Source organism: Vombatus ursinus, unplaced genomic scaffold, assembly GCF_900497805.2.
Source record: "Vombatus ursinus unplaced genomic scaffold, bare-nosed wombat genome assembly UNPS02014832.1, whole genome shotgun sequence".
NCBI classification, from domain to species: Eukaryota; Metazoa; Chordata; class Mammalia; order Diprotodontia; family Vombatidae; genus Vombatus; species Vombatus ursinus.
In genome coordinates this window covers 50,558,662-50,583,172 of record NW_020954610.1, presented here as the reverse complement: position 1 = coordinate 50,583,172, position 24,511 = coordinate 50,558,662, and the positions used below count along the sequence as shown (strand labels likewise).

The 24,511-nt window shown below is 42.1% G+C and overlaps 1 protein-coding gene across 1 annotated transcript in view; it reads right to left on the bottom strand.

The window, feature by feature from the left end:
- Nucleotides 1-1,623: 1,623 nt before the first annotated feature.
- The window catches only part of LOC114025854, a 34,461-nt gene continuing 11,573 nt past the window's right edge, over nt 1,624-24,511 (bottom strand). The window contains exons 8-20 of the mRNA XM_027839380.1: nt 22,651-22,862; nt 20,702-20,890; nt 19,453-19,592; nt 17,153-17,315; nt 16,961-17,047; nt 15,477-15,611; nt 15,252-15,371; nt 14,085-14,177; nt 11,430-11,647; nt 9,658-9,851; nt 6,065-6,367; nt 5,575-5,804; nt 1,624-1,635 (exon numbers count right to left, since the gene is read on the bottom strand). Of these exons, the coding sequence (XP_027695181.1) occupies nt 1,624-1,635; nt 5,575-5,804; nt 6,065-6,367; nt 9,658-9,851; nt 11,430-11,647; nt 14,085-14,177; nt 15,252-15,371; nt 15,477-15,611; nt 16,961-17,047; nt 17,153-17,315; nt 19,453-19,592; nt 20,702-20,890; nt 22,651-22,862 (2,096 nt within the window). The remainder of the gene's footprint in view (nt 1,636-5,574; nt 5,805-6,064; nt 6,368-9,657; nt 9,852-11,429; nt 11,648-14,084; nt 14,178-15,251; nt 15,372-15,476; nt 15,612-16,960; nt 17,048-17,152; nt 17,316-19,452; nt 19,593-20,701; nt 20,891-22,650; nt 22,863-24,511) is intronic.

The following is a 24,511-nucleotide window of genomic DNA, read 5'->3' as shown; positions in this document are numbered from 1 at the left end:
ACCTTGGCACCTTCTATGCCTGACCAAGCTCCACTGTGCCTACTTCTGCCACCTTCATGGCCACTGGAATAACCTCTCCTCCATCCATTCTACCAGGGGAAGTCTTCACATGCTTGGGGTAGACATTCCCCTAACTCACTGATGGTTTAAGGTCTGTCATTTACCCCCAGAATGTCATTTTTAGGGGTAGAGGGAAGGTCCCCAAAATATCTTACCCACCTGACTAAAATTTCTTTAAAGAGATCTTTGATCTAAACCAAGAAATCATGTTTAAAATTCAAATACTCCTGTGATGTGATTTACATCCAGGGGGTCCAGGTGATTTACATTCATACTGAGCTGTCAATAACATGTACCAGAGACTTTGTTGACAGGGTGTTTCAACAGGGTTGGGATCAAGGGATACTGGGTATTTGGAAGGATGAGAGGAAGAACATTGCAGAGAAAGGAGAGGACACAGAAAGTGAAGGCAGACTGGAGGAACAGGAGACATTCTAGCATCAGGCCGACCTTGGACTGGTGAATATGGTGAGAGGACCTCATCGTACTGGGGAGGAGAGGGAGAGGCTCCAGAAGCCCAAGTGATTGGAGGGGTATCGAGGCATAGTAGATAAGAGAGCTGAACTTGTAGCCAGGAAGACCTGGGTTTTTATTTTACTTTATTTTGTTTGTTTTTTTTAAAACTAATTTATTTTGATTTATCAACAATCACTTCCATAAGCTTTTGAGTTTTAAATTTTTCTACCCCTCCCTCCCCATCTCCCTCCCCAAGATGGAGTGCAATCTGATATAGGCTATACATATACATTGCTATTAAACATATTTTCACATTAGTGATGTTGTAAGTAAGAATTAGAACCATTAGGAGGAAGAGACCTAGGCTTTTAATATCCTGCCTCAGACATTTGGTTGTATATCCCTGGACAAGTCACTTAAACTTTCTGTACCTCAGTTACCCCATCTGTAAAATGAGGAAGGTAGACTGTGGTAAGACCAGGACCTTTAAGGTCCCTTCCAGCTGTAAATCTGTGAGATTGATTTTCTCAATGAGAAGGGATTCTGCCTACAAACCAATAAGTCATCTTCCAGGTTCTCCTGGGGGAGGAGTCAGCCCTGTTCCACCAGTTTTCCCCCAGGTTGCTGGCTGCCTCTTTAACCAAGTGTTAGATGTAGCATACAGAGTGGCCACACTCTGCAGTTTGTTTAAACCAGGTTGTGGGTAGGTGATTTAGGAGTTTGTCTACCCCAAGCATGTGAAGACTTCCCCAATGGAATGGGCAGACGGGAACAATTTGTTCCAATAGCCATGAAGACAGCTGAAGCAGGTGCTGTGGAGAGCTGAGAACTTGGTCGATGTCTAAGATGGGCCATAGCCAGTTGTCTTGTTCTGTTGTGCCCCTGGACTTCAATGACTCAGGAAGACAGAGTGAGGCCAACAACTTTGCATTACTCTGTCTCACTTAAATTCAATACATGCCCAAATCAAAGACATCACCTGCGTCTTCAAAAATGAAGGGTTAATAAGAGCCAATTGTGCTTTTTCTCAGTAGAGATGCCCTGTCTCGCCTCCTACACACACTTATACTCTCTAGTCCCAGGTTTCCTTCACTTTGCCTGCTGCCTTCATTCCAGGATCTGGAAGAGAAGTCTGAGAAAGGGAAATAGTCTTACTCCCCAGGGGCTCATCCCCTCCCCATTTCCTGCCACCAGCAGGGCCAGAGATAGGTTGACAGGTAGCAACAGAGATAGTCCCTTACTCACACACAACTGACAACTCCCTGTTTCCTTTGATGCCATCTCACACTGATGGGAGAGGAGGAAGGTCTGCCCCTCCAGCTCTCAATTCAGGATTTAAAGACTAAGTGACAATGATCCAGCCCAGGCCTTTGCCCAGCCTATCATTAAGCTTTGAAGGATGAAGGAAAGGGCCCCAGACCCCAGTGAGCCTCTCCCACCATCTTGCTGCTGGGCTTAAAATGCCACCCCCAGGAAAATACATACATACATACATACATACATACATATATATATATATACACACACATACATACATACACACATATATACACACACACACCTATATATTTCCTTCTCAAAATACCCAAGAATACATATTTATACATATACATATGAATATATGTGTGTGTGTGTATGTGTGTGTGTATCTATCTATCTATCTATCTATCTATCTATCTATCTATATATATATATATATAATTTCTTCCTCAAAATCCAAATACTTCTGGGAGGGAAAACACAACAATAGCTCATATTTATAGATATTACCTGGAAAGAGTTTTGTAAACCTTAAAGCACTATATAAATGTCAGGTACTCTTATTGTTTTGCAAAGTCCTTTGCATATATTTGATCCTCACAACATCCCCTCAAAGCAGGGAGTAACTGCATTTTTATTAACCCCATTTTACAGATGCTTGTAAAACTGATGCTTGGAGAGGTAGCTAGCATTTCTCTAACTCTTTTTCTCCTCACAACAGAGTAGTCTTTGCCAGAGGAATCCCGGCATTCTGAATGTTTAAACTAGCAACACCAAAGGAAGGAGAGAGGGGCCTTGAGTGTTCTTGGTTTTCCTTTTCTAAGGGCAGCTGATTTTTACTGAATTTTGAGTTCAAAATCTGACAGAGCTCTGAGGTTTAGTGCATGTGGACAATAGGCAAGTTTTGTTTATTTTTCGAATGCCATATGCACCATCGTACATGCACTGGGTCAGTAAAATTTATGTTAGAATTATTTATGTTTTCTTTTATCTGCAATAATACAACCTCCAAAATTCCATAGCAATGTGTGTTTGTGAGTGGCAGTGTTGAAATGCAAGCTCAGATCCAATGTTTTTTGTTTGTTTGTTTTTTGTTTGTTTTGTTTTGTTTTGTTTTGTTTTGGCAATGGGGGTTAAGTGACTTGCCCAGGGCACACAACTAGTAAATGTCAAGTGTCTGAAGCCTGATTTGAATTCAGGTCCTCCTGACTCCAGGGCTGGTACTCTATCCACTGTACCACCTAGCTTCCCCCCAATGTTTTTTCCATATAATTTTGGAATCATAGATTTAGAGATGGAAGGGGCTTGGAGGTTGTCCAGTCCTTCTCCTCCTTCCCTCCCTCCTCCCTTTTTTTTCCAAATGAGGAAATGGAGGCCCAGAGAAGTCATGGGATCATAGAGATAGAATGATCCTCAGAGGCCATCTAATCCAACCCTCTTCCCCTTATTTTACAAATGACAGAACTGAGGCCCAGAGAGGTCAGACAGGTTGACAGGTAGTAACAGAGACAGGATTTGAGCATACACCCTCTAACTCCAAATCCTAATCTATACCACACAACAACAACCACAACAGCCACTGTTTATTAATACAGCACTTTACATGTTTTGTCTCCATTGACGCTCACAATAGCACTATGTGAGTGGTGGTATTATTATCCCCATTCTACAGACATTTATAGAGAGCTTACTGTGTGTTAGGTACTGATGCTACCAAGGACTTAACAATTATTATCTCATTTGGTCCTCACAACAATCCAGGGAGAGAGGGGCTATTATTATTATTATTCCCATTTTACAGATGAGGAAACCGGGGCAAACAGGTTAAGTGACTCATCCAGGGTCACAAGCTAGTAAGTGTCTGAGGCAGAATTTGAATTCAAATCTTTCTTGCTCCAAGTCCAACACTGTTCTCTATAATGCCTCACTGCCATGCTGCCTCACTCATAAATAGTGAGTCATCTTAGAATCATGCCCAGAATGCAAAAGGGTTATTGGACAAGCTACCACAGTTTGGTGGAAATATCTCTTAGGAACATCTAGGCCACCTCTGATCAAGCAATATCATTACCAGATCTGTATCCCAAAGAGATAGAAAACAAAAAGGAGAAAGGTCTATGTGTACAAAAATATTTATAGCAGCTCATTTAGTGGTGGCAAAGAACTGGGAATTGAGGGGATGTCCATCAATTGAGGAATGACTGAACATGTTGTTATATATGATTGTGACGCAATACTACCGTGCTATAAGAAATGACAAGCAGGACACTCTCTGAAAAACCTGGAAAGACTTACATGAACTGATGCAAAGTGAAATGAGCAGAACCAGTAGAACGTTGTACACAGTAACAGTAACATTGTACGATGATCAGTTGTGAATGACTTAGCTATTCCCAACAATACAGTAAGCCAAGACAATTTCAAAGGTCTCATGATGAAAAATGCTATCCACTTCCAGGAAAAAAGAACTGATGGAGTCTGAATGTAGACTGAAGCATACTATTTTTCACTAAATTTTTTTCATGGGTTTTTTTGGTCTGTCTCATCTTCCACAACCTGATTAATAAGGAAATATGTTTTGCATGATGACACATTTATAACCTGTATCAAATTGCTTACCATTTTAGGGAGGGAGGAGATGAGGAAGTGAGGGAGAAAATTTGGAACTCAAAATTTTTAAAAAATGAATGTTAAAAATTTTCTTGACATGTAATTGAGAAAAAATAAAATACTACATATTTTTTCAAAAAGTGACTCATCCTGAGGCAGAATTTGAACTCAGATCTTCCTTACTCCAAATCCAACACTTTACTGTCTATGACACCTCACTACCATGGTGCCTCACTCATAACCAATGATGGTTATGTTAGAAATATGCCCAGAAAGCAAAAAGGGTACTCGGACAAGCTACCACAATTTGGTGGAAATATCTCTTAAGAGCATCTAGGCCATAGGTGAGTGGCATTTTAGGACTGAGAGGTATTTTAGCCCAATTCCCTAGTTTCATAGGTGAGCAAACTAACAGAGAAAATGACTTATCTAAGGTCATTCAAGTAGTAAGTAGCAGAACTCCTGGTAACCAAATCAAGTATGCTTTATATCATAACTTAAACCCCTCTAATCTAATGCTCTACCTACTTACCAAATAAATTTCAAATGATCTTGCCACATAAATCTCCTATGATAATTATTTTTTGAATTATACCTATGATTTTATTGGCAGAGGAAACTTCCAACAAGGAAATTCCATTTACCAAGACAGATTGGTAATTGTTGTGCAATGGAGGTGTTTGGGGGACAAACAGATTCAATGACTTACCCAAGGTCACAAAGCCAGTATGTTTCAGACGCAGGACTGGAATCCAGGTCTCATTGATGCAATATTTGGTTCTCTATCCCCTATGTAACACTACCTCTCAAATCCCATGGGAAATTAAAAAACTGGCCCTCTCATTTGCTAGTGGGTACCCCAGTCTCCTGGGTGAACTGATAAAACCAAGTTTCTAAATCTACAAAGCCAAGGACCTGAACCTGGATCCATGGTTGTTTCCCTACTCAGAGCTCACACCCCATGAGGACCAGCAGACCTCTTTTCTTTCCCACCTTCTCAATTGTAATAAGCAGGAAGGTCACTGAAAAACTCTGCAGTCTGACCTGAGGGCTGCCCCATTGTAATTTACTGTTAGGGATTTGAGATCAGCCAAGCATCTTACATCTGCCCTTGTCTTTCCTCCTCATCCTCACTCACTCTCAAACATCCTTTTGTCAAATAAGACCCCACATTAAGTAATTACTCACTTGGTAATAACAGTCTCCTTCAACCAAAAAGGGGATACCAAGCTGCCTAAGGTCCTCGACATTGTGGCTCAGGTTGGCAGTGATACGGGCCTCTGGGAATTCCCCAGAAGGAACTTCTACCCTAAAGGCAGCATCAATATGGCTTTCATTGCTCTGCAGCCCCAGGGTCAGCCTGTGGTTGGGAGCAAGGTAGGTATGGGAGAACAGAATCGCTCCATTCATGGGCAGTCCTGGATGGGAAGAGACACAAATAGACATGTGAGAAATGGAGATGATGAGACCATTAGGAAAAACAGCCCAGTCCATTTCCTCAAGAGCAGTGCCAGTGTTGAAAGGAGAGGAGATTTGTCTTCCATTACTTTGGATAGTGGAGAGTTGGTTAGATTTTCATGAAGCAAACAGGAGCTTGGGAGAGTGTAGCTGCCCTTCTCCCCCACCCTAACCCCAAACCATCCCCAGTGTAGGTCAGGGTTCTTTCTGCCTTCCCTACCTGAATTTCTTAAATTGTTACTGTTGTGGGCCAGATTGGCAGAGAGCTGCCTCTGCCCTGGAGCTATGATGCAGGCTGTGCCCAGGGACAAAGTGGTTTCATCTGCGTGAAAGGTAGCATGGACATGGTAGCCATCAGGCTGGGTCTGCAGCTGTCCCCTCAGCTTAAGCTCGTCAGGGATGGCCCAACTGCCATTCTGAATTATCACACAGGTCACACTATGCACGCTGCTGTTCCCCGACACATGTTTGTCCCTTAGACGCAGCCCAAACATGGCATCATCAATGAGGATGCTGAGGTTCCCTGTGGGAAACAGGAAGTGCGACTGCTCAATTCAACACAGAGGAGTAGGAGAAGAACACAATTTCCTATATCCCTTGCCATGTTCTCCAGATAAGGAGCTCCTTTTCTCATAGCCCCAAGATCCTAGGTTATGAGGAGGTGGCGAATTCTTTGCTCCTCACTGTCCTTTGGAGAGCACATCTTTTTGCCCATCACTAGCCATTAGCTTGCTTTGAGGCCCTTTCCATCTGTCTAGACCACCTAATTCAGATCCCAGCCTCCAGGTCACTCTCCTTCCTTCCTCAAGGATTTCAGCACTTGGATGACCATCTTCCTAACTACCCCAGCCCTCATACTTGGGGTCTTTGATGTACAAATCGTTGTCCCCCTGAAAACAACACACACACATTCATACACCACAAAGCAACTTCTTCAGCTCCCATCACCTATATCTTCACTCCATCTTAGCCATACTCAGGTACTATCACATCTAAGATTTCATTATCACTGATAACTGTGTTACCTCTATCATCCTGAACTCTGAAATTCCCCTCTCTGTTTATTACCCTCTGTCCTTCCATATCACCCTTTATTTTTCACTTAAAACTATTTTTCATGACCCTGAGGTCACCTCCTCTTTTTTCTCAGTCCTCCACACCTGCTCTCTCTTCACTTTCCTTTCTTCATAATCTTGACCCTATGGTTAGAACTGGAACTGTAACAACTTGAGCTTTGTCCGAGGGCACCAAAGTGGAAAGAATAAAAAAAAAAAGTTTCAATAATGATTTTAAAAGATTGTGTGATTTTAAAATGACCTAATTTTACATTTTGAGAACCCTTGCAATTTGATAGCCCAGAAGCAACTGAACTTGACATCTAATTAGCAAAAGTAATTAGATAAATTAGCTACTAGATGGCATATTTCCTCCCTCCAGAGCTAGTACCATAGGTTAGCTTCTTTCTGGCATGGCCCTATTCTGCTTGCCTTTTAGAGTTTGGGGATATCCTCCCTCCTAAGGCTTGTGTTTCAGAGTCTCTCCCCACTGAAAGACCAGTGTCTTAGGGTATCTTCCCCCCAAGGATCTAGTATCCTGAGGTCTATCCTCCCACTCAACTGAATGTGACTTAATTATTTGTGTCATTTTTACTTAATTACTTGTATCATGTAATCATGAATTACAAAGTTGGTGTTCCCATTGGGCTTTCCAATTCCTAGTTAGAGCTCTGCCCAAAGTTGACAAATTCAACCATCTGCCATTGTCTCTTCATGGATGCCTTGCTCCTTTGACATATTGTCATTCACCACTTGTCAAACCCCATCCCTGGCTTACTCTTGCTATCTGCTTTCTCTCCTATGCTGTTGAGCACTGCTATAAGCCACACAATTGAATTGACAGTGTCCACTATAAATTCATGTGACCTAATCTCAACTGGGCCCTCACCGATGAATAGCAATCCTCTTATCCTTCTCCGAATGACCATCTATATTGCACTTCTTCAAATAGCTGTCCCAAATCTTCTCTCTCTCTCTCTCTTTGCCTCCCTATGACATCTTGTCTTCTCTTCCTCTCAGCAGAATGTCTTGACACCTATTTTACTAAAAATAAAATAAAAATCCCAGTACCATCTGCAGTGAGTTTTCTCTTCTCATATACTACATAGTTCTAAGCCACATTAGGTCACTTTCAGTTCATGTTCCTTCTCCTTTCCAAGGCCAACACCTTTGTTGGCCTTTGTGCCTTTGATTTGATTTCCTCCCATCTTCCCTGGGAACTTGACCTTTTCATCGTTCTTTCCTTCTCTTCAGTTTTCCCCTATTTATCAGCTCCTTCCTCTCTACCTACAAATATATCCAGACCTGCTCCCACTTAAAAAAACCCAGCACTTGAATTCGACTTATCTGCAGCGCTTGACACAGATAAATATCTCTCCTCTTGCCAATTCTTTGTCATCGGTTTCTCTGACTCTGCTTTCTCCTGGCTTTCTTCTGACCACTCCTTTTCAGTCTGTTTTGCTGAATCATCATCCATCTCTAGTCTCTAAATAGGTGTCCATCCCAATGCATTGTCCTAAGTCCTTTTCTCTTCTTTTTCTGTCTTTTCTCTCTTGACTCTATCTTTTCTACCCAGATTACTCACAAAGCCATTTATCCAACCTTGTTCTCTCTATGGAACTCCAATACCATATTGCCAAATACCTGCTAACCATGTCCAACTGGATGTCACATCAACACCTCAAATCTAACACGTCCAAAACAGAGCTCATGATCATTCCCCCTAAACCTACCCCTTCTCAAAACATCCCTACATCTATTAACCATATCACAAGCCTTCCAGTTACTCACGTTCATATCCTCAACTTTTCACTTTGACCCCCATTCTTCCTCAACAGCCTCCCCTATACTGTATGGGTAAGTTATTGACCTCTCAGTATTCTAGGCAATTTTCCAAGACTAAATGTTACAGAGAAGGTGCCAATATGCATTAGCAGAGGGAGCTCCAGGAGCTCCCTAAACCAATGAAATCACACATCCAGTCCCTATCTCTGAACACATATTTAGGTATCCAGTGCTGGGCTAGTGCTACTGACTTCTCCTTTGTTACCAGTTGTTGGCAGTGACTTTCCTCTCTGCACGCCAGGAGATGGAGAGAAGTCTTTGGCTTCCTTCAAGTCCCAACTAAAACCCCACCTTCAACAAGAAGCCTTTCCCAATGCCCTTTAATACCTCTGATTACGTAAGACTCATCCCCATCTATATTCAGTTTGTACAAAACTGTTTGCATGTTACCTCCATCATTAGACTGTGAGCTTCTGAAGAGCAGGAACTCCTTTTTGCCTTTCTTTGTGTCTCCAGAACCTGACACATAGTATGCACTTAACACATGCCTGTCAATTGACTGACCTCACAATGGATTTTATCTTGTACCCTTCTGGTGCACCTGTCATGTAATATTGTGCATTATGGTTAACTGTGTTTTTGCCTTATTTCCCTATTGGACATCTTCAAGTAGTGCCTGAAATGGCACAGATGTAGAACTAGGGTTTCTACTCTAAGATGAAAGGATTTGGGGGTTTGGTACAGAGGAGATACTTAAAAAACAAAACTCTGAGACCTCTAAGGCTGTTTGTTCATTTATATGGTAGAAGTCAAACAGCCTTTAGGGTCTCTGTATTTTGGAGTTTCAGTAGATGTTTCTTCACTAAGTGCCTCTCTCAAAGTCCCTCCAACCTGAAGATTGTCTCCTCCTTAAGTTTTCCACTTTGGAGCGATTTCTCAGACTCCCCCTTGCAGGCTGTGAAGGAAGACACACCCTCATTGCTGTGGTTCTTCCGTTTGAGAGATCCGGTGAGGTCGAGGAGCTTTGGGACAGCCCCCCAACTGTCAATATTGTGCTGGACTCTGCCCTTTAGGGACAGGATGGGTCCCACCTTCTCTTCCTTGAGTCCTGTGAAAAATAGCTGGGCACTGTTCTGATTGATCATCATCTTAGTAAAGAACCAGACCCTAGAAGCAAAAAAAGACAAATTGTTGGGGTCAGAGTGACCACAGCCAATCCCAAAGGTCTAAGGCTCCTGGATATTTCCTTTAAAGCCAGGGGCAGAGCATGCCTTGTACAAAACAATGGAGGAGATGAAGTTTGTCTCTCCCTTCCTCTTCGGGGCCCCTCTCTTCCCTCCTGGGACCTTCTTAAGCCAACGTACCCATGCCACTTCCTGACATAGGAGCATAGAAGGGACTAGAGCTAGAAGTGGTCTCAGTGGACCACTAGCTCAATCTCTTTGTTTTGCAGATGAGAAAACTGAGGCCCAGAAAAGTTGATTTACCCAGGATCGTGCAGGTAATAAGCATCAGAGATGGCATTTAAACCCAGATCCTATGATCCGAGATCTAGTTCTTCTTCCATTGAATCACACTACCTACTTAATCTATAGCAGCCTAGTATAATGGCCTAGTCAGCCACTGTACTACCAAATCTTTCCTTTCTCTTTTCCCCACCAACATTCCTATTCTCTCTGTAACTTCCCTCAGACCTCTGTCGGGAGGCAAGCAAATGCTCTCCTCTCCAGTTCTGCAAATCCAATCACTATCTATCCTTCACAACTCAGCCCAAGGACCATCACCATGAATGAAGTCTTTCCTGACTCCTCTTCATTAACTAGAAACAACCTCTTTCTCTTCTGAACCTTCAATATACTTTGTACCTCTCTTATACTTTCCCATTTTTCCTTGTTTTTTTTTTTCTGCATTTATTCCTGGTCATGTCTTACTTCCCCTAATAGCCTATATACTCCTTAAATGCAGAGGCTGTGTCATACTTGACTTTTTATCTCCCGATATCCTTAATACAGTCTAGCTCTATACTAGAGTGTGAATGACAGCTTCATTTATTCATTCATGCATTCAACAAACACCTCCCACTTGCAAAACAGTATGTTAGGCACTGGGGGAGATAGAAAATTTAGCTAACACAGTCTCCTTGTGAAGCTTATAATTTAATAGAAAAATAAGATACAAATGCAGGTAACGATAACATAATTTTACATGACAAATGCATTAAAGGATGGCAAAATCAAGTAATTTGTGACATGCAAGTGGGAAGGTCACTAACATTCCAGAATTAGGGAAGATTTCGGGGAAAAAGTAGAAGAGATGGAGAAAGCAGTGTTTGAATTGCATTTTAAAAAGAGGGATAGAGATTCAAAAGGCAAAGAGCTTAACACATTGCCCTTCTCTACATTATAAAGTGGACATGCTAACTCACTCCACACCAGAGGCAAACTTGTAACCCAAAGGAATGAATTTCAAGTAGTGACATTTCAAATATGTTCATAGGAGAAATATAACTGAGCAGTGAGATCTTTCTCTCAAGGGCCATATTAATGGGGCACCTACCATCATTGTCATGGAACACATAACACCATAAGTAACTGTGAGTGGAGGGCGTACATCCAGCTGTGGCCTGGATATCTTCAAAAAGGCAACGCCCTAATACAGTATGGCCTTGAGTGTCCATTCAATCATCTCCTCTACTCACCAAACCTTTTGCTGAGCACTACAGCACTAGCTTTTGTAGGCTATTACCTTGCTGGAGTGACCTTGCTGGACAGCTGTAGCCATACTGCCCTGGGATCGGTGAAGATGACTTGTCGGAGGACAGCGCTCACATCCCATCCCTGGGAGCTCTTCCTGTTCTCTCTGCTCATGCTGGCCTCTAGCAGAGCCAGCTCCTTCCCTGAGGCATGCACAGATAAGGAACCATTGATGCTTCGATCTTTGTGATGCCTACCGGCAGCCTGGACCTAAAGGGTGGATCGGATGGAGGCAAAAGGGTCAAAATGGTTACAGCAGAGGGGAGCCATAAAGGAGGCATGGTTTGGGGAAGAAGAGAAAGGGAGGTCTATCCAAAGCCCACCTATCTTTCAAAGTCTAATTCAAGTTCCAACTCCTCCATAAAGTCTTTCCAGCTCACTTCCACATGGATTGCTCTATCCTGTGAACTTGAAAACACTTTGTCTTTGGGCTTTACATGACATTTATCATATACATTCTGGTATTGTTAGCTACCTTGTCAAATAATTTGTCTACTCAAATAGATTTTAAGCTCTATACAAGGACTGGGGCAGCTAAATGGCTCAGTGGATGGAGTTCCAGGCCTGGAGTCAGGAAGACTCATCTTCCTGAATTCAAATCTGGCCTCAGACATTTACTAGCTATATGATGCTGGGCAAGTATCTGTTTACCTCAGTTTCCTCATCTGCAAAATGAGCTGGAGAAGGAAATGTTAAACCATTCCAATATCTTTGCAAAGAAAACCCCAAATGGGGTCACAGAGAGTTAGACAAGACTAAAACAACTGAACAACAACAAAACACAAAGACTACACTAATATAAATGAAAACACTAAAATATATCAGAGGTCAGATTAAATATAATTAATATATAAATATATTTATATATTAATTACTATATAATAGGTAGTAGCATGTATTAATATATAAAATATTAATATATGATATATATGTTTATATATTATTTATAATATAATTAAATATAATAAATATAATTGGTTCCAGAGAGCCAATGATGAAATATACCTCCCTCCTTCTAGTACAGTGGTGATGGCCTGTGGTGGACAAGTATTGTATATACTGTCGGGGTGGTTGCTGCATCAGTTGGTTCTACTGTTATTTTTCTTTGTTATAAGGGAAAGTTCTATTGGGTAGAGTCAATTCCAGTAAGAGTAATTGTGGAGTTTAAAAAAAGGCATTAATAAAACACTAGAAATAGGTTTTAAGCTCCTTAAATGCACAAATTCTCATATTTTTAAAGGAAGGAAGAAAACATTTATTAAGCACCTACTATGTGTCTGGCATTGTGCTTTACAAACTTTATTTCAATTGATCCTCTTAAGAACCCTAAGTAGTAGGTGTTATTATTATCCCCATTTTGCAACTGAGTTACAAATCTAGTTAAGTGTCTGAGACCAGATTTGAACTCGTCTTCGTCACTCCAGACCTAGCGCTCTATCCATGACACCACCTAGCTTCCCAGAATGCATTTAGCACGTAATACGCTGCGTTATAATTACCTGTGTGCCTTATCCCCCTCCTGGACTCCAAGCTACATTAGTGAAGGGTCATTAACAAATCACTCCCCCAGCACCTCAAACAACACTCTGAACCAAGTAGGAGATTAATAAATGTTTGCTGAATGAATGAATACTTCATTTATGTCTCCCTAGGTGACAAACACAACGTAGATGCCAAATCACTACCTATTAAATTTTATTGAGAACAGAGAGACCTTGGACTGAGTCAGTCCTAGTACCTCTGCTCAGGTGTAGTAGACCAAGTGAACCCTAAAACTAATTCTCCCTCCCATCTCAGGGACATTAAACACTTTGCTCAACCTGATCCACTTTGTTTTCTCAAAATTAAATCTCTCTCTAGGAGGGATGTCTACATGGCACTTTAAAGGGTACAAAGTGTGTTCCTTACTTATATTATTTCATCTGAACCATGAAACAACCCATAGGGTAGATTTTATTATTCTGATTTTATAGATATGGCTCAGAGGTTAAGTGACTGGCCATGGTCACACAGCCAGTAAGCTACAGAAGTGAGATTCAAACCTAGGTCTTGCCATTTCCATACCAGTACTTTATTCACCAGATGGCACAATGGAGAGAGTGTGGACCTTGTATCAGAAAGACAAGTTCAAATTTGACCTCTTATATTTCATAGCTGTGTGATCCTGGGCAAGTCAATTAATGTCTGGTTGCCTCAGTTTCTTTATCTACAAAATGGGGATACTAATAGCACCTATTCCCCAGGTGGTTGCTAGGATCAAATGAGATAATAATTGCAAAGTGATTAGGATGGTTATTAGCAAGAGCAGCGTCCCATAACACCTTTCATCATCGTACAAATGACTGTCTCTTGGGACATTCTCTTCCTGTGTTTCAAAGGGAGAGGAGACATGAAGAGGAAGTTTGAACTACTTCACCCTATAAAGAACCAAAAAAACCTTGACCATTTCTGAAAGGTTAAAATAACAGAAAACCTGGCAGAGTCTGTTTTTGTTTCAGATCTACCTTGGGTTCCCCACCCCCCACCCCAAGAGCAGCATTTTAAAAATAGAACCTCCTTGATTGCATCCTCATCCCCCAGCTCCCCAGATCACATGTGAAACACTTTCCTAGGGATGCTACTTGGAATTTCACCAATGATACAGTACCTGGAAATTTGGAGGAAGTGTCACCCTGGCAGGATGCCTAAGTTGGGAGAAAAACCCAAAGTGAGACTTGGATCCGTTCAGCTGAAGCAAGAACTGCAGGGATGAGAGGAGAGAGGAAGAAAAATCAAAGAGCTGAGCTGGGTACTCTTAGGAGCCCAGTGGAGGCCTTTGTGTTGGAGGTTCAGGGCAGAAAGTTCACCCAAAACTTAATTCAGGCCAACACCAGGAACCTTCTGCCATTCAAGATGAACCAATCAAAAAGCATTTATCAAGCACACACACACAGTGTGTATCCCAGACACTTGGGATATAGAGACAAGAATGAGACAGCCTGTGCCCTCCAGGAGCTTACATTCCAATAGGGGAGACAACATGTACACATAAAAGTATACGCAAAATATAATCAAGGTAATTGGGGAAGCAGCAGTGTGTTAAAGCCAGCTTGTACTGGCTTCTAAGAGCTGATTGTTAAATTTACCGATGTCAGCTTTTACACCTCAGAAATTGGCATGTGCTACAGTAAATCAAGACTTTATTTATTGTTTTGCTGATTTAAATGCCCCAAAGGGAGTTAGCGATTTACAAGGACAGGATAGAAGAGATTCAAGTGACAACCTCCTTGGTTCTGAGTTACCTCATCAATAAAATGTGTGAGTTGACACATTGAGAAATCTAGGGAGAAGAGGATCCAGGACAGACCTTTGGGAGACATTTACAGTTAGGGGGTGTGGTAGAGGAGACTAATAAAAAAAACCAGGTAGGAAAACCAAGAGGGAACAGAGTCACAAAAACCCAGAGGAAAAGAAATTCCAAGCCTTTAAACCATACAACCCACCATCCCCACAGCACACAGAAGAAGGTTCAGAAGATAACATTTGAGAGACTTGTGAAAAGCTGAAAGAATAAATCTAGGATTGCCAAATTCTATCATTTTTCAACCTCACCTCCCCCTGCCTATCACAAGCTCCCTCTCCCAATAAGCCTATATGTTCACTTAGACCTGCTTGGACAGCAGAAGATCTGGTCTTTTCTGCTTGGCCTATTTACAGGAGAAAACTGATTTATCCCCCAAAACCCTCCCTTCAGAAAGGAACTTGGAAACCCAGAATAAAACAGAACCATGCTTCTTTTCCACAACCAGAGGAAGGGATAGGTCAGCTTCCCCACCTGAGATGTGACCTTCTGGCTGATGGCAGCTTGCAGAGCTACACCACAGTCAAACTCTCCCTCTGGGTGCTGCGTAAAGAAGATCTCACCATGAAGGCCCAGTGCCTGGGGGATCCTCAGCTGAGGAAAAAACACATTCAGTGACATTCATTCCTCTGGAGAGAGAGAGCTGAGAGACTTTGAGGTGAGGCCAGAGCCAGGAGGGAGTCACATAACCTTGGATACCTGAGTTGAATGGGTCAAATCCAAGTTCACATCATGACGGAAATTTCCTTCCATAGACCTGTTACGGTGTCTTCCCTTCAAATGCAGAATATCCTTCTGGTTAACTTTCAAAGCAGCCTCGACCTCCTGGTTACCCTGGGTATAGAAGTAAGATGTGAATGCTGTTACAAACCACTCCTTTCCAAATGGATATTGAACAAGTAGTTACATATGCTGTATGTAAACATATGTTTATGTGTGTGCACATATACATGTGGGTACATATGTGTGCACATATGTGTATATGTGCACATGTCCCCTTATGCATGGCAAAGAACTTTATTGATGCAAGTCAGCATGTTCTCTGCAACTTGATAGCTTTGAAGAGCCAGCTGCCTAAAGCCCTGAGAGTTTAAGTAAATTGCCAGTATGTGTCAAAAGCAGGATTTGAATACAGCTCTTCATGACAAAGTGATGATTCTCTGTTATGCACATACACACACACACATGCACAGGGGCGAATTATAGGCTCATAAATCTAGAGCTTGAAAGCTATTTCTAGTCCAACCCCCTCATTTTGCAAATAAGGAAACTGAGGCCCAGAGGAGTATTACTTGTCCAAGGTCCCATAGGTAATAAGTGTCAGAATAAGATTTGAACCCAGGTCCTCTGACTCCAAAAAAAATCCCAAAAAAACAAAACACCACTCTTTCCACTGTCCTAGCAGGCACCTAGAACTCAGGCCTGGAGTCAGGAAGATCTGAGTTCAAATCTGGCCTCAGATACTTACTAGCTGTGTGACCCTGGGCAAGTCATTTAACCCTGTTTGCCTCAGTTTCCTCATCTATAAAACGAGCTGGAGAAGGAAATGACAAACCACTCCAGTAAGAAAACCCCAAATGGGGTCACAAAGAGTCAGTCAATGAGGAACTAAGACCCAGGAAGGACAAGTGACCTACCTATAGGCATATAAGGTAGTAGCGCTCATCAGAGGCAGGATTTCAATCCAGGTCCTCTGATTCCAGAGTCACTGTCCTTAAATCTAGAAGGGACCTTAGAGCTCATTTATTCCACCGCCTTCATTTTGCAGAGAAGAAAACTGAGGCCCAGAAAAAGACCCAAGAACATGCCCATGGTTACATAGCTGATAAATGATAGGACCCAAGATTCAGATCCAGGTCTCCAGACTCTTTTCCAGCACCACCGTAAGTTTAGACCTGGCCTGGCCAGCAAAAAGAGAGTATTATGGGATCTTAACAAGGATGTAGAATGATGAAATATCTGTTTAAGGAATAGTAACTGAATTTTTCTCACCAGAAAGCATCCTGTCTCCTTCACTTCTCTGAAAAGACAAACCTTCCTCACCTTCCCTCCTCAGTGAGAATTCTGGGGCAAGCCCAAATGCCAGGAACCTTTGAGTCATGGTTGGCACAGGTTTCAATATCAAAGAGTTTCTCTCCCCTCCCTGCACCCCATCCCATGGCCCTGTCAAGGATTTCACTTACGCTTTGTCGAATCTTTGTCAACAAACACGTGTCTATGCTCTTGGGAATGACCTTGCTGTTGTATGGATGAGTCAAAGTAACGCAGATCTATAAGGAACGCACATGCATCTGTGCATTTATTGGCTTACGCAGCTCCCCGTCTCAGCTATCCCATCCTCCCCTGCTCCAGCCCAGTCTCCTTGGCCCACTCACATAGGGGCAGTCAGCCTGGTAGCCCAGGGTCAGGGTCTGCAGGCATTCCTCCAGCCCATTCACCAAGACTTTGGTCTCCAACATGTAGTACTTCTGGTTTTTGTCCACAGTAAACGTCTCCTGCAGGAGGAGGCTCTTAGGGATGGGCAATTTTAAGGGATGCCTAGAATTGAGCGGGGGCGGGGGGGGAGTTAAAATACAAAGTTATCGAAAGCACCACAGAGGAAAACAAGAAACAAACTTCTAGGTTGCTGCCACAGACTAGCTTAGAGTTACCATAGACCCCATTCCAAGGTCTCTCTTTGTATTCAGACCATTTAGGAGCAATTGGGGCTGGAAAGGATCATAGGGTCATAATAATACAGTCGTAGTTTTAAAGATGGAAAGGTTCTTAAAATCATCTATTCCATTTTACATTTTATTTTACATATAGTTCACTTTACAGTTAAGGAAACTGAGGCCCAAAGAAGTGACTTGTCTAAGGTCACATGGGTAGTGTCAGAAGCAGAATTTGAACCCAGCAGCTTAGTCATCTAGACCAACCTCTTCATTTTACAGATCATAGGTTCATAGATGATAATAATAACAACAATAATAATAACTAGCATTTATATAGTGCTTTCACGTCTACAGGGTGATTTGTATATGTTATCTCATTTGATCCTAATAGCAACCTGGGAGATAAGTACTATTATCCCCATTTTACATATAAGGAAACTGAGGGCCAAAGAAGTTAAGTGACTTGTCTAAGGTCACACAGGTTTAGAGTCCGAAGTGGGATTTGAAGCCAGGACTTTAGCATCATCTATTCCAACACACTTGTTTTACAGATCACAGATTCATAGGTGATGATGATGATGATGATGATGATGACGATAATATCTAGCATTTATATAGTGCTTTAAGACCTGCAAAATGCTTTGCATATGTTATGTCATTTGATCCTGATAACAACCCTGGGAGGTATGCGCTATCATGCCCATTTTATATAGGAAGAAACTGTGACAAAGAGAAGTTAAGCAACTTCCCTTAGGCTCCTTGAGGGGAGAAGCTGTTATTTTGTAAAATTTATATTTGTATCTCTAGTGCTTGGTACATAGTAGGTGTTTAATAAATGTTCATTGATAGACTGACTATTGCCCAGAGTCTCATAGCTGTGACCAAGTCAGGAATATGAACTCAGGTCTTCCCAACTCCATGTCCAATATTCTTGGCCTCACGCCACCTAGCTGAAAGAAGTCCTTAAGTCATCTAATCCAATGCCCTTATTTCACACAACAAAACTGAGGTGAAGGGAAGTTAATTGACTTGCCCAGAGTCTCGCAGTTAGTGAACAGGATCCTCAAGGAGAGAAAATGACTTGTCTACAGTCCACATAGGTCCAATGAAAATACACTCATACAGCAGAGAAGACACAGATTCCATGCACCAGGTCAAAGCCACCAAAAAGATTTAGAAACAAACTTTCTCGACTTTTTGCTCTATGTCTCAGAGGAGGCCACAGTCCCCAAGAGCAGCCTCTGAGATGCATTCAAACTGGTCTATGACTCAGAGGGAACCTGGGATTCTGCTGCATTGGTGTGAGCAGCAAGAGAGCCAGATGGGGTAATGGTGGGCAAAGGGGGTGTGCTGTACACTTTACTACCTTCCATATATCCTATAATCCAGTAACAATGACCTTCTTGCTTGTTCCTCACACAGATGACCTCATTTCCAGACTCTGTGTCTTTTCACGGACTGTCTCCTTTGCTTAGAGAATGCTCTCTCCTCCTCACCTCTGCCCTTGGCTTCTCTGGTTTCCTTCAGCTGAAATGCCACCTTCTGCAAGAGGCTTTTTCCCATATTCCTACTGCTCCCTCCTGGTGCCTTTCCTTGGAAATGACCTCCCATTTATACTATACAGACATAGTCATAGACATAGACATCTTGTATATACATAGTATCTGCATGCTGTCTCGCTTAACTGTGGGTTGTGAGTTCCTTAAAGCCAAGAACCATTTCTTATTGTCTCTGTATTCCCAGGCCTAGGCACATAGTAAACATTTAACAAATGCATGCTGACTGATTGATGGACTGCAAACGTATGCAGGTAAAATCCTGAGCCCCAGATGAGTTGCTGCCCCTGGACCCTCTCCCCCCCACAACTCCATTCTGCATTCTTGAAAAAGCTACTCCCTCAGTGAGAAGACTTCTTTTTAGGAAACCAAGTCAGGTTTCCTTGATTTTGTTACTCAGACACTTCCTGAGGGGAGGACGGGTTTGGAAGGGAAATCAGGGCTGGCTGACAGAAGTGTGTAGACCTGAGCTGGAGGGTTCCTCGTTTCTGATATAGTAGGCTCTCCCTCTTCAGCTCCTCCAGCTGGCCCTCCAGGTGCAGTCCAATGGGCTGGCTTTTGGAATCAGTCCACAGGGCCATTATTAACACAGTGGTCTTTCTGGGCTGCAATGGGAAATACAAAGCCAAGGATTTAAGAATGAGGAGAGAAAGAGTCACAAATCCAGCCTGTTCTGAAGGGAAGCAAGGGTCAAATAATTCAGGTGCTAGTTGTGCTTTAAACCCTTGACGATCCCACATAGAAAGAACAGCTACCCCCATTCTATGACTTTCAAATGTGTATACGTATGGATATATTTGTGTACATATATGTATGACTCTTATAGATACCTAATTATTTACATGCTGTCTCTGCTATTACAATTCAAGGTCTCTAAAGGAGGGACTATGTGTATATATGTACATATGTGCATACATGTATACATACATTCATGACTCTTGTATATGCCTAATTATTTACATGTTATCTCTACCGTTACAATGCAAGGTTCCCAAAGGAGGGACTACATGTGTATATGTGCATGTGTATATATACACGCACACATGTATGTATACATATATGCATGATTTTTCTATCTACTTAATTGTTTACGTGTTGTCTCCTCCATTACAATGCAAAGGTCCTCAAAGGAGGGACTATGTATGTATGTATGTATGTATGTATGTATGCATGCATATATGTAGCATATACCTATTTATTTACATGTTGTATCCCTATTTCATTGCAAGCCCTTTATAAGCAGAGACTGTTGTATGTATGTATGTGTGTGTATCTTGCATATAACTATTTACATATTGTTTCCCCTATTAAAATGCAAAGTCCTTGAAAGTAGGGACTGTTTCTGCCTTTCTTGGTATCCCCAGCATTTAACCTGGTACAGAATAAGCATTTAATAAATGCTTGCTTGATTGATTGATGATGCCAAACTGGAATCCCTGAACTGGACTGAGTATGGCCTCCCAGGACCAGGTTGCAGGGCATTGACAAGGACCAGAGGTCTGTTGAGCAAGAGGGGCCCGTGCACAATGACCACACCAAGGACTCTGGGCATCTGGAGCAAAGCAGCTGGGTGTCATATCTCCAGATGGCAGAATTATTGGGCATCAGAAGTGCCTGTGACACTTCTTATTTCAGGGACTGACCCTACAGAAGAAGAAGAACAGGGCCCTTCCAGCCAAAGCCCATAAATAAAATTGGTTGGCCATTTTCTCACCTGCTCTGTGTGTTTGTAGGCAGAAGTCAGGTTCAGTCCCTGCCTAGGACCCTTTAGCCAACAATGGAAGAGCTTCTTGTCCCAGTGATTCTCCAGGTGAACCTTAATCTGAACCAGGGGACTCCAGGTGGTCACCAGCTCACCCTGGCTTCGGAGAACACTCTGGTCCCAGGTAATCAATGTGGATGCCTGTAAATGAGGCAAGTACATTGGTTTCTTTGTAGAGAGGAATTGCACCAGTTTTTGGACCCCAACTGGGAAAAGGCTACTTATCTCCTCTAGCATTGGGAGTCATGGGTAAAGAAGGCTAATCCTGGGGGGCGGGGCAGTGGATAGAGCACCGGCCCTGAAGTCAGGAGGACCTGAGTTCAAATCTGGCCTCAGACCAAACACTTGACACTTACTAGCTATGTGACCCTGGGCAAGTCACTTAACCCCAACTGCCTAAAAATAAAAAAATAAATAAAAAAAGAAGGCTAATCCAGCTCATACTATCAAAGAGCTGGAAACAAAGGGCCAAGGAGAAAAAACCCATTGGTCCCAAGTCAACAGGAAGCCAAAGCCAGATTTGCTAAAGTGCCAAACTTCCCCTTAAACTAGAGGAAAAGATAAGGTTAACCGGAGGCAAAATTGCAAAGCAGATGTAGATTAGAGCCTTTTTTATCTTTTCGTTTTTATCCCACTTTTCCCTCTGACTAGCCCATGTCCTATCCTTGCTCTGAGCTAGACCTTGCTCTGAGCTGGCCCTGGTAATACCCCTCAACAGGCTGCTCAATAAAGGCTGAAAGTATTACCCTTCCCAAGAGTATCTTTTTTTGTATAGAAGACTGGAAGACCAAAAAACCTTCTAGAAAGTTCCAAAGATTATATATATATAATCATGGAAACCTCAGACATTGGGAATGGGTCAGTAGAGGAAAGTGTTAATTGTAAGTAAATGTTTAGTCCTTTAAGGTTTGCAAAGAATTTCACAAATATTATCTCATTTTTTTCCCCTCACAACCAGCCTGGGAGGTAGGTGCTATTATTATCCCCATTTTACAGATGAGGAAACCGAGACAGAGAAGTGACTTGGCCAAAGCCACACAACTAACAAGCATCTGAGGCAAGATTTGAACTTGGGTTTCCCTGACTCTAAGGCCAACACTTTACCCACTACACCACTTGGAATTCCTCAAACAACACCACATAGGAGATGCCTATTCTCCTTCAGAGACATTTTACAGGATGTACAATTGAAAAAATCTTATAAGAGACTTAAAGATCATCAGGTCTAGAGTGTTGGAGCTGGTATCCGAGGACCCTAGTTGGAATCCTGGCTCTACAGCTTAAAGAAGAGGGAAAAACCAACAAAAGAATGCAAATGGCAGTCCTAAAGTTTTCCTCTTCCTATCACCAAAACCCAACTGCAGCTTGGGATAGACTGCAGTGGAAGAGCTTCAAGCAAGCAAAGGGAGGGAGGATGAGAGGGAGATGCTGTGATGAGTCAGGGGGATTTTTTTCACTCTTGATCTCTCTCTTTCTCTCTCTCTCCCTCTCTCTCTCTCTCTCTCTGTCTCACACACACACACACACACACACACACACACACACACACACACACATTGATTGGTGATGCAAAAGGGTCCCTGAACTTAACTGAGTCTGGCTTCCCAGGACCAGGTTGCAGGGCATTGACAAAGACCAGAGGCCAACAGAATAAGGAGGGGCCTATGCACAAGAACTCTGGCATGCTGAGCAAAGCAGAAATACATATACACACATACACACACATATATATATATACATATATATATATATGTGTGTGTGTGTATGTCAATCCTCTCTTTAGATATCTTAATTCAATTAAGCTTAAAATATAGACTATATAGCTTAATTACATAGGTATGTAAGTATTTCTTGAGTGCTTATGATGCATGTAACCACCAAACAGATGCCCTTGGACTCACCCTGAGGTAGGTGGTGGTTGGTGTGTAAATGTGGATCTTCCCTTCTTTGTCTTGAAGTTTGTCTTTGCACGACAGCTCCACCACCAGGTTCTTGATGGACAAGGCCTTCCCTGTTGTCAGCTCCCAAGTGGCCTGGTACACAGCACGGTGAGGTTGGTGTAGCCTGTGAGCCAGGGACAACAGCAACCAAGGGGTATCCAAGTTCAATGCACCTATTTAGGGGTGGGGAGAGAGAAGAGGAAGGGAAGGACAGGAAGCATGGAAGCCATGGGCCAGAGCCTTCTATAAATATTGAGTTCCCTTCGTCAAGGAAATAAAAAGAGAGACAGAGAAGCTACCCAGGCCCCAAACACACCTAGGTGGTGCAGTGGATACAGTACTAGAATCAAGTGGAATCAACTTGGAATCAAGGAAGATCTGAGTTCAAATCCTGCCTTAGATACTTTTTAGTTGGGTGAACCTGGATAAGTGGCTTAATCTCTGTCTGCCTCGGTCTACTCACATGTAAAATGGGAATAATAATAGCATCTAGTTCACAGAGTTATTATGAGGATCAATAACATATGTAGATAGTACTTTGTAAACCATAAAGCATTATATAAACATTACTTTTTGTTGTTATTGTTGTTGTTATTGATGTTGTTGTTATTATATCCAAACTCTACTTTCTGCTGAAGCTGGAAACCTGACCAAGACAAGGGGCTGGGAAAGGGCAGGTACATGAGGCCATAGGAGTTAACTTTCAACATAATCTGATAACAGTAGTCTAATAACAATATTCTACCAGTGTTGTTAAATGATTGTGAGTCATGGAACATTAGAGTCTCTGAAAAAGTAAAAGTGATTACCATCCAGACAGTGATGGATGGATATGAGTTGGCTGCAACATGTTCCAAACAAGAAATTACAAAGCACTGGAATAAAGGATAACATCAAAGAAATGTATGAGTGGGGAAAAAAAAAGATGAGTTGGTCATGTATTGAAAGAAATTAACTCATTAAATGAATGAATGAATGAATGAAAGATTATTTATTAACCACTTACCATGTACCAAGCATTGTGTTAAGTGCTGGAGACACAAATACAAAAGGAAAGACAGCCCTTGCTCTCAAGAAGCTTGCATTTTTTTAGCAAACTTTTTTAGATTTAATTTTTTAACTTAACAAAAATTTATTTTCTCTCCCTTCTCTTACCCCTCCATTGGAAAAAGAAAATAAAAACAAAACTCTTGTAATAAATATGCATAATCAAGGAAAAACAAATTCCCATATTGGTGATGTCCAAGCTCATATTCTAATAAGGGAAAAAGCACATATAGGGAAGTGATGATCAGGGGTAAGTATTTTGGTTTGTAAAGTTACAAGAATGGTGAGTGGGACCAAAGAGGAATAGATTGACACATCCCATCCAGAAACAACGGCAGAGTTGATTTGGTCATAGCTCATGGTTCTAGACCTGGAAGGGGAGAAGGGACAGAGAAAGAAAAGGAAAACAACAATTTTTGCTGTAACAAAATTGGTGAGGGTTGAGGGGTTGGTGAGGAGGCTGCAGAGGAGATGGCTGGGCAGAAGGGAGCAATAGACAGCCTATGTGCACCAGTGTAATGTCAAGAGAAATTGAGGAAGACCCCCAGATTGCTGAGCAGACCCACTGTTCATTTATATAAGAAAATGTGAACAAGAGTCCCACAAAATGAGCAGGAATGGATAGGCTGGGATGTGCACCATTAGAGAGAGGGTCCACATCAATGAGATCACAGATTTACTGGAATATAGGTTTTGACCTATGAAGGTTATCTCCAGTACAAATGAGGATTTGAATGAAAAAAAGGGTTCTCCCTTCTCTGACTTGTCCCTTTTT